Source organism: Neolamprologus brichardi, chromosome 15 (assembly GCF_056152115.1).
Source record: "Neolamprologus brichardi isolate AB-2024 chromosome 15, ASM5615211v1, whole genome shotgun sequence".
Classification (NCBI taxonomy): domain Eukaryota; kingdom Metazoa; phylum Chordata; class Actinopteri; order Cichliformes; family Cichlidae; genus Neolamprologus; species Neolamprologus brichardi.
The window spans coordinates 24,524,169-24,534,479 of record NC_142118.1 but is presented as its reverse complement, the minus strand read 5'-3'; the positions used below and the strand labels follow the sequence as shown (position 1 = coordinate 24,534,479).

General features: G+C 41.8%; 1 protein-coding gene across 1 annotated transcript; it reads right to left on the bottom strand.

Moving 5' to 3' along the window:
* Positions 1–5,399: 5,399 nt before the first annotated feature.
* On the bottom strand, positions 5,400–6,365 carry LOC102783889 (claudin-20-like). Its single transcript, XM_006793574.3, has one exon. It carries the CDS (start codon positions 6,216–6,218, stop codon positions 5,400–5,402), a length of 819 nt encoding a protein of 272 aa, XP_006793637.1. The 5' UTR covers positions 6,219–6,365.
* Positions 6,366–10,311: the final 3,946 nt, after the last annotated feature.

Here is a 10,311-nt window from a genome sequence, read left to right as displayed (position 1 = left end):
CACTGGGCAACACAGACTATCAACTCCCTCCACAGAGTCTCTATTGGATTGAGGTCTAGAGACTGGCTAGGCCTCTCCAGAACCTTGAAATGCTTTTTATGTAGCCACTCTTTCGTTGCCTATAGGCGGTGTGGATCATTGTCATACTGGAAGATCCAGCCATGTTTCATCTTCAATGTTTATACCAAAGACTTCTATTTTGGTCTCATCTGACCACATGACATTCTCCCAATCCTCTACTGGATCATCCAGATGGTCTCTGGCAAACTTTAGACAGGCCTGGACATGTGCTGGCTTAAGAAGGGGGACCTTTCGAGCACTGCAGGATTTTAATCCATGATAACGTAGTGTGTTACTAATAGTAACCTTACTGTGGCACCAGCTCTCTTCAGGTCATTGACACTGTTGGGAAGGTTGCTTTTAAAATGTGTTCCACTACAGATTACACATTACATGACCCAGAATTTAGTTTGTATGTTACTCAATGTGAGTAACGTACTCTGAATACTTTGGATTACTTATATAGTCACACTTTTTACAGCTACATAAATGTACTATTGCTGCGTGATTTATTAATTTTTCTGAAGGCTACTCGCCACCGAGCTAACATTATTAGCTGACGTTAGTTGAGGTTAGTTCATAGACTGCGGACTATTAGACTTGATGGATAGGATTAACAACCTGCAAATAATCATGTGCAGTTCTGCAGTTTTTTAAATCTTAATATAAAATGAGTAACAGTACGGTGGCCATTAGTAAGGCTGCACTTTTTGCAGTGATCTCGTATAGAAAGCGATTTCTGCATCAGTAGTATGTTTTTTTTTCTGCTTTCAGAACTGTACATGATTAATTGCAGCTAGTAGGTTGTAATGCAGCCTTCAGTAATAGTAATACATCACATAGCAATAGTATATCGAAGATACTGAAGTGGAAAATAACCCAAATTGGTGTACTTTGTGCAGAGAAATGCTAACAGTGTGGTAGAAACACACCTCACTCCCAGGTTGGTTATTGTTCTGTATGGTGTACTGAGAACTGAAAATCTTTGACATGTTCAAAACAATGAATAAAATGTATACTCTTTCTCTACAGTTATACAGCAGTAAGTATCCTGGTGTGACTTGTGTTGTGTTTTATCCAGGTTCTAGTAGTGCAGGAACTGTACATTAAGGATTTACAAATATTTGTCCTTTATCTAAAGGTCAAATCATCCTCGCTAACTAAGCCAACCACATTTTTCAGATATGGTTGTAATGTGATTGCACTGAGGGAGAAGCGTTGCTGTTTCAGCCTTTGTTTGCTGGGTTCTGATCTTTTCATGAATGTGTAATGTTTTCTTTATGAACTTGTTCCTCAAGGGTTTGACACTGAAATGCTTCTGCAGACAAATCGACAGTGTGAACGTTCAGCTCAGTGCTCTTTTCCTTGATGGGTGATCATGTGACTGACAGCTCACTCAGGTTAAAGGACACTTCGCCCACCAAATGCACATGACACTGCAGAGCTTCCAGTCTCTGTCAGGGTTTAATTTACATCCAGAAAATGACTTCATGTCCTTCTCATTCAGCTGACACGGGATGCTGTGGAGGGGGTCTGTGTGCTGTGTGCATCCATCCGTGGTGAGAGGATAATGGGAAAGCAAAGAGCATCATTACCTCTCTCCATGCTGCTGTGCACCTCTCACCTCCCCCCAAAACATCAGGAAAATGTGGAGTGGATGTTGTTGGGTAGATGCTTTGGATTTGGACTTTAAATCTACAAACACACTGAAATCAAGAAGTTCGTCATTGTTTTTATTGCTTCAGGCACAATCTGTTCAACAGCACCATTCACTAACTTTTAACAGCAACTGAATCACTGACAGCTTGAACTCAATCTAAAACCACAGCCTCTGACCAGCAGGGGGCACATGACCAGATGAAACTATGCACCTGATTTTTTTCCTTTTGGATCTAAGACACTGTGATATTATAGCAGTGCTTTAACACTTTATTTTACTGGTGTCGCTAATCCTCCCGGAAAGATTTGCTCTGAATCACAGGATATTTCCCATGAAGTAAGGCAGCTTTTTTTGTGCATTACAGATTAAATCAACTCAAAAGTTTCAAATAATTAGATGGAAAATACAAATAAACTAAAATAAAATATTACTTAGGCAACAGTTTATTAAAATAAACTTTTGTTTAATAATTTTATTCTCATCACATAGTTTTTAAAATTGTTCTTTAGTTCATCCAGCCGAAGGACCAGTGAGAACTCACAGCGATTCCTATGTCTTCTACAGTTTTGATATGATTTAAATCAGTGGTTCCCAAACTTTTTTTGCTGGGCCCCCCTTGTTTTACAAGAAAAATGTTTGCCCCCCCCCCCCTCGCGCGCGCACGCACGAACACATCCTCCAACCACACACACCCATATTTTGCTCCATTGCGGTTTATTTCACACCTCAAACATTTAGTAAACAATTAAGCAAATACAAGTAATCTGCAATAATTTACAGGTAGTAAGAAAATAAACTACTAACTCTTTTACGCTGCGTCCGCACCTACACGGGTATTTTTGAACACGCAGCTGTTTCGTCCACACGTAAATGGCGTTTCGAATCACCGAGAACGGAGATTTTTTAAAACTCCTTTTTTGTGTTTACGTGTGGACGAGGAATACAGAGTTCGTCACTCAATGTCAAAGGTATGTGCCTTTTTTCACGTCACGCTGTGTGCACGTTATTGTTTACATGAGATGAATTGCAGAATGGCAGATAGTCAGATTAACAGTATTTCGTCTCCATCTTCAGGTTTTACACGCTTACATATACACGCAGTTACTGTCCCTCCATTTAGAAAGGCAGAAGTGTCATGGTGTAATTATTTTACATGTAGTTGGTTTTTTTTCCTGTGTAATAATATTCAACATTGCTATCAATATATTTTTCAAAAAATCCCTCTGCAAAATGGGTTCAAAAACATAAACAACTGTTGGATCCTGTTTGTCCGTGATTTGAACCGGGGGAACAAATCGTGGCAGGATCAGCCTGATGTTATTTATCCCACTGTAACTTTACTGTATAAAGAGCTAACATCTCCAAAATGTCAGGAGTAGTTAGTCATTACAACAAGTGTTTGGGAACTAAAAATCAAGAATGTGGGATCCTGTTTGTCCGTGATTTGAACAGCCCAGAGCTGCTCCCAATGAAGGGAAAACCAATCCTGCAGGGAGACCTACCTCGGCACTTGTGCAGGTGAATCCAAAGGGAAGATTTGCTTCACCATATTTTCTAGTCTTTGTCTTAGAATGAAGTTGGTTTGGAAACATATTCAGCTATGCTTCATCTCCTGCTTTGCATTTGTGTGGGCGCCTGTGCTAGCAGTGTCCAAGCGTTGTTTTTTTTTTTTTCCCTTTTCATGCCGTGCCCCCCCTGCAATGGCTCTGCGCCCCCCCTAGGGGGCGGGCCCCACACTTTGGGAACGTCTGATTTAAATGAAACTTGCACACAGTTATCAGTTAATGGGTCTTTTCAGAAATTGTGCCCAAGGATATGTTTGTGATGTTACAGACAATAATCTGTGAACTATGATGGACCATGAGCAGGGTGAGCTATGACATACATTTTTTTTAAACTCACCATCTCCTTGTGTTAAAAAAGAAAAAAAAAGAAGGAACTAAACAAAACAAAAATCATTGTCCATCAAAATCAGAACCAGACTCATGGAAGATGCCATTTAATGACTTTTAGTCACTTTATTCACTTTGTCATTGAATTCTAGTTTTATGGGTGACATTAGCTAACATGCTGTTATTTGCTAATTTCTCGTTAGGCAAGTCGATTGTTGCTAATATTGCTAATGCTGCTAACGTTCTGTGGCAGATTTCATTGTGGTTCACGGCTGTGCTGTTATCTAGCAAAACAGCTACAGTCAGCTTCATTAGCATAATTAGCTTAGCAGCTGGTATGAAGCAATTATCACACACAGTGATCAGCAAGAATGCTACTGACAAAATATTAAAACGAATATTGTTGCTGCATTTCATGCCATGATATACGTGGAAGAAGTGTCTGTGTAACCAAGTAAAAATGAGTGAAGTGGATAAATTGAGTTACATTAAATTAAATTACAGATTTTCTGGGTTTGAACTTCGAGGACCTCAAAAATATACAAAGTAGCAAAATTCATCAAGTTTGTTCAGCTGTTTTTAGACGCTTTAATGTGTTTTAAAATTCCCTTCATATGTTCCACAGTTTTAATATTCTGTGACTAAAAGTTCAGCCCTTTGATACACTTTGTGATTACTTTCTCAGTAATTATAAAAACACTGATAGACTCATTTGGACTTGTCAAAGTGTTTTTTCTGTGATAACAAACAGCTGATTTGGAATCGGCCTGTTTACTGGATATTACTGAAAACTAGCTGCAGATGATCCAGTCCTGTTCTTACTCTTGTTTTTTTAAATGTGGATGTCATGGATCTGAAAGCACTCGGCGTGTTTCATTCACACTGAACAAACAGTGATGAACAGGCGGAGCTGTTGCTGTGGTGATGAAACTGCTTAAAGCTTTTTTTGATCGGCTGCATGTTTTAAAATAAGATGATCCTGAACTGTTAGTGTGATCTTTTTTTGCAGCAGCGCAGGGGGAAAATATGTCATTTTGATGTTGATGGTTCTTAAGTTTGATCACCAATAATTATCACTTTGTGTGATATGTACAGCAATATGAACGACTTAGACTTCACAGTATGAAGTGACGGGTGACTTTGAGCCTCACTCTGAGGTCAGGCTTTAGTTTAAATCTGCCAAACTAACAGCCTCAGCTGGATGTGCTGATTCAAACAAACAGTTTTTTTTTTTCAACTTTTTGACATTATTTTAAAATTTTAGATTCACAATCCGATGATGTATCTGAACATCACATAAACATCATCTACACAGTATTATTAAAATGTATGGCCAACATGTCTTTCTGAAGTGTAATGCAGCGTTTGGTGTGTGTGTGGTGGGGGGTTGGCTTTTAAAGTCCTGTCACGGCCCCAGAAAGCTTTGGGTCGGCCCTGTTAGTGCACGGCTGAGTGTATGAAGGCAGACTGCAGCTGCAGCTGGAAAATAAAGTCAAATGATGGCTTTTCCATTTCAGTCACAGCTTGAATGTCTGTTTTTTTTTTTTCTCATAGTCAGCAGGTTCAGTATTTTTGCCTGTAGGCCTTTGGTATCAGAAAGCTGTTGCAGGCAGTTTTTAAAGGATTTACAGTCTGCAGATTTTTTCTCTCTGCTGCTGAGACGTTCGGCTCAACCCACAATCTGTCATTTCCAACATTTGGTAATTTTCCCATTTACACACACCTCCCCCTCCAAACGAGCCAGAGTGCCTCAGCTTCAGCTCCACGTTTCAGTACAGCCGTGAGCTTCAGACGTACTCCTGCAGGCTGTAGCTGTCCTTGATGTCTGTTTGAGGGAGTTTGGATGGAGACGAGTGATGCTCCTGTCCCTTGCGCGGCGTGGGTTTCTCCAGCTTCACGCTGTCTACCTGCAGCTGGACCGTCTTCTTTCTGTTTTTCGGCTGATTGCGTTCCACTTGCAGCCCCCGCCTCCTCCGCTCATCTGGGTGCAGCGTGAATCTGTCGGGGTCGGCAGGGGAAGCGCAATCCGGTCGTCTCGTTCTCTTCCCGGGACACGACAAACAAAAAATGACCCCCCCGGCCAGGAGGAATCCAGCAGAGATGAACGTGACGCACAGAGCTCCGCCGGGCTGATATTTACTGCTGTCCGGTAGGTCTGTGGTCAGGAAGGCAGTGATGACTTCGTTGGTGAACCAGGACGCGGGGACGAGGCAGAGGAGGCTGGCCAGGATGAAGCAGCCCCCCGCAGCGATGGCCGTGTGCCCCTTTGCTCTGTGGCTGCCCCCCCAGCGAGTACATTTGAGCCCCAAAGTGGCAAGACAGAGTCCAAACAGCGCCACTACGCAGGACAGGACCATGCCGGTCCGCGCGGCCTGCAGGTGCGGCGGCAGCGACAGCACCGAGTTCTTTACGGTACAGCTGAAGACGCCGGAGCTGTACCACACGCAATCCATCCACAGACCCTGCATCTGCGATATCGGGGTCATGATGCTGGTCCACACGTTGATGCTCACCTTCCAGTTGGGCATCAGGGTGGCCACAACAGCACCAAGGACGCCCAGGAGTGCCAGGGCGAACGCCAGGATCTGAATAGCGGCAGACAGCATGGCTCACCCCCCCTACTTCTGTCCCGGGCAGGTCCTGACAGCAGATAATTCCTCAGCTCAGGCTCCAGCGAGCTGCAACCAGAAGAGAAATGAGAATTGAAGTGAGCGTGGGAGCGTGACGGGCGCACAGCTGAGGCTGCTGATGGGAATCTGTGTCTCTGTTTGGGGGTCGAGCTCGATGATTGCCTGCATTAGCTGATGTGGTGATCACTGACACTCAATTATGTCCCTTTAAAGCTGCAGCAGCGCTCCCTCTGCAAAGACACAGAGCAGAAACTCAGAACTCTGCTGGAGTTGAAGTTGTCTCCTGGATGGAGTAAGCACCGGACCACGAACAGGAGTTCTCCTCTGAAAAGTTCACCTGTGTCGGGCTCTGCCAGCGTCTCCTCAAGTGACTGCTGGAGATGAAGCAGGGAAGCGGCGTGAATGAAAACAGAGGGCGTGTTGGTGAACAGCCTCTAACTACCCCTCTGCCTGCTGTCTCCTTGGCAACTGTACATACAGTTTCATCCCATTCTGCGTCCTGAAAGGAAACACCGGGCGTCCTCTCCGCAATCTCACTGTGAGCAGAAGAAACTGTCCTTCTGAAAAAAGTCTGCTCCAGGAAATGTGTTTCCGCCTCCATCACCTGAAGGTCACTGGCTTGGCCGAAAGAGCCGCAGAGCGGCGTTCTTATCTGATGAGTTGATGGCGGGGTGCGTCAGCTCCACAACGCCGCTGAAATATTCTCCTCTGACTGCACGAAATCTGATTTTTACCTCAAAATGTTTGTTTCACTTTCTTTTCTTTACATTTTTGTCTCAGTTTGGTTTTTTGGGACTTTCGCAGGCTTTTGAAAAAACACAGCACCCCCTCTGAAGCTGACAATAACCACGGAGGTAAATGTAATTACTGATTATCAGCGATCACATGTGATGTCTGAGTCCTCGCTTTTGAACATGCCACATTTTTAAAACAATCACGCTGCGGCGTCGAGTCATTTTCTCTGGTTTGGAGATAAAACCGTGGAGCAGTTTTTCTTCATGGGGCTGCATTGTGAGCCGAGGTGTCGCCCGTCACATGACCACGTGAAGAATCGCCCACTGCAACACGCTGATAAGAGTCTGCAGCCCGCCCACCCGTTCTATAGTCAGTCAGTCGGTGGCAGCCTGTTATTACCATAATCCTCAGTCTGGCTTTATCAGCTCAGACCTGCACAGACACGACCGGCTTCCTGTAAACATATGTCGAGTTTCTGCAGCCGGTGGGAAAACACAAGTTTAAAGACACACTAGCGTCACTGCCGCCATCATCACTTTGTAATTAATGTTGTTCTGTTGATACAGAAACAGTAGAAATGGATAAAAACACAATAGAGTCGATTGCGTTTCCCACCAGAGAACCGCAGAGGTGATGTCATCACCATGGTCACACGGCGAGGTGCTGCGGCGTTGATGTGGGCACATTTCTGCTCCCTGGCCCAAACCCGACCCTCGGAACACGAGCCGCTGTGACATCATCACCCACGACGGCAGGTGACACAGGTGACCTCGCCTACTCAGGCTTTCCGTGTTGAATATTTAATATTTGGTGACATTAACACAATATGTTCATTTTTCTTTGCAAGTTTTTTGGGGATCTTATTGTGGTTGGAAAATAACTAAATCTACTGAATCATTTTAATAAAGTGATAAAAGAATAATTTAATCTCTTTTTGTAAACGTCTGTTTAAGGAACTCGTGTAAAAATATTTATTCACTCTGCACAGAGCTGCTTGGCTCGGCCACATAATCATTTAATTTATTGTATTTCCATAATTTCAGATTTATTTATATTTATTATATACTTAATTTGCCCTGTTAAAAAAAATAACTTAATAATTTAATATCATACATAAATCATGTGTTTTTTAAATTTTAAAATAAAATATTAAAAAATTCAAAATATAAAACAGACAGAGGCGAGGTGCTAATAAACAAATGATGTCAGTAAAACTGATGCAGGTTAAGGTCATATTACAAAAGTAACAGATGAAGGCCGACTCCTTTCATGTGATATAATACTGTTACTACTACTAATAATAACAACAATAATAATAAATGTAAGCTCTTGCACTGCAGCGCTGAGCTGTCTTTTCTCTGTGGAGGTGTTTATTGTCCTGAGTGGGAAACGCTTTTTATTCTGTGATTCATGTTTGACTGAATCAGAAACACTGTCATGCTTTTCTATGGGCTGTTGTCGGTAAAGATTTGGTTATTTCCTGCATTTTATGACATTAAATTTTAGATGTGGGAGTGTCCTTGAATGCACCGCCAGATTTCCCAACAGTCCAGTTTATTAATGAACGTCTGTGCGTGTCGTCCCAGATCTCTGACTGATCTATAAATGTTCATATAATTGTGAGAGGCCATGTTTGTGTCTTTCATTTTGTCCCGTTACATGTACATCCTCATATTATAGAAGCTGTTTGGTGTTTTCTTGATCATTTATTTGAGCTGTTTGATCCTCGGAGTGTTCTGCTCCTTTACATCAAGTGTTTCGAGCCTCCTGCAGTGTTTGGGTCTCTTGTTCTGTGTTTGTGCACATGCTGAACAGCCTGTTTTAACATCCAGCCGCTTGCCGTGTTGCTCAGCGATGTGAAACCAGGCGGCGGGCTATTAGAGGCGGGTCTCTGGAGGGTTGAGTGGCCGCCCGCAGGCCTGAATGTCTGAACGCTGCAGAGGACAAACTGAGAAGCTGCTTTTCTGTCCTTTAAGGTTTTTCTTTTAATGCTGTGTTTTTCCGCTGTTTTTCAGGAAGTCTGATTACTGGCGAGCAGCTTTGTTTTCTGTCTTTTCTACTTGTTTAAAGACAAAAATAAAGAAATTAATTTTATTTTTATCTTTTGTATTTTACATTTAGTAATTCTCACATTTGATCATTTTATGTATATATTTTTTTCTTTGTGCAGCTTTTTATAAATTCTTTTGTTTTAATTAAAAAGAAGCATTTTTGTTATTTTAAATTATTTTTATTTTACTTTATTTTATTTAACCTCCTAGGACCTGGCGTCCACATATGTGGACATCACATTTTGGGTTATTTAGACCAAAATACTCAATTTTGCTCTACATGGGCCTGATATCCACTTACGAGGACATTATACTGCCACTGTTCTATCAAATACGAATATCGAAATGAATATCCTCATATGTGGCGCTTATTTTTCTTAAAAAAAAAAAAAAAAGGTAAAAAAAAAAAAAAATCTGGTAATTCTTTCTTTTTACATTCATCGGGCCCCAATATGCCCAAATATAAAGAGAAATTAAAAATGCATGTCGTGGAAGAGTTTGGGTCTTAGGAGGTTAAAGATCATTTTGTCTCTATGACTTGTTTGGATGGGGAGAGTTTAAATTTGGTTTTACAGTTGCTTGTTTAACTTTAAAAAAATCTGTTTGCATTTATCATAATCAAGGCTATTGTTAAAATTTTCACACCTTGTGATGATTCGTGGGTCAACGATCTTCAGGACCACCTCTGTGGGGATGTCATGTTTCATCGGGGGTGAAACACCTGGGAATCCACGCTGCTTTTAGAACCAAAGAGGCCTCTGTGATGAGACAAGACTGTGGCGACCTGGGTGGTCACTGACTTTATATAAAATTTAATTGATTTTTCTTTTCATGCACCTGTAATTTACATTTTGTAAATTACTTGTGTTATATTTTTAAAATTAATGTACTGGTTTCTGTATGAAAACACACACTGAATCAGTGTGTATTTATGGCATAAAGCAGCCTAAATAAAAATGTTGCCAGTAATCACTTGGGAATGAATCTAAATAAATAAATGATCCGTTTTCATTCAGGAACATCTTTCTGATTTCTCAGTGGTTTGTTTCTCTGATGGAGAAACGTGATAAATCTGTGTGAGCTCAGCAGTGTGGGTGGATATCTTTGCTTCACACTCTGCTGATGTGAGCTGACTCGATGAGGAGGAAGAATGAAGAAGAGTGGAAGGATTTCCTCTGACTCCCCCTCAGTATCCACAGAGCCGCGCAATTCCTCATTCTTTCACCCAACACAGCTGAAATTAGCTTCACATTAAAGTAGACAGTTTGACCTTTGAACCCTCA

Coding starts and splice junctions, on each gene's coding strand:
- LOC102783889 (XM_006793574.3), bottom strand. CDS start 6,218: ATGCTGTCTGCCGCTATTCAGATCCTGGCGTTCGCCCTGGCACTCCTG.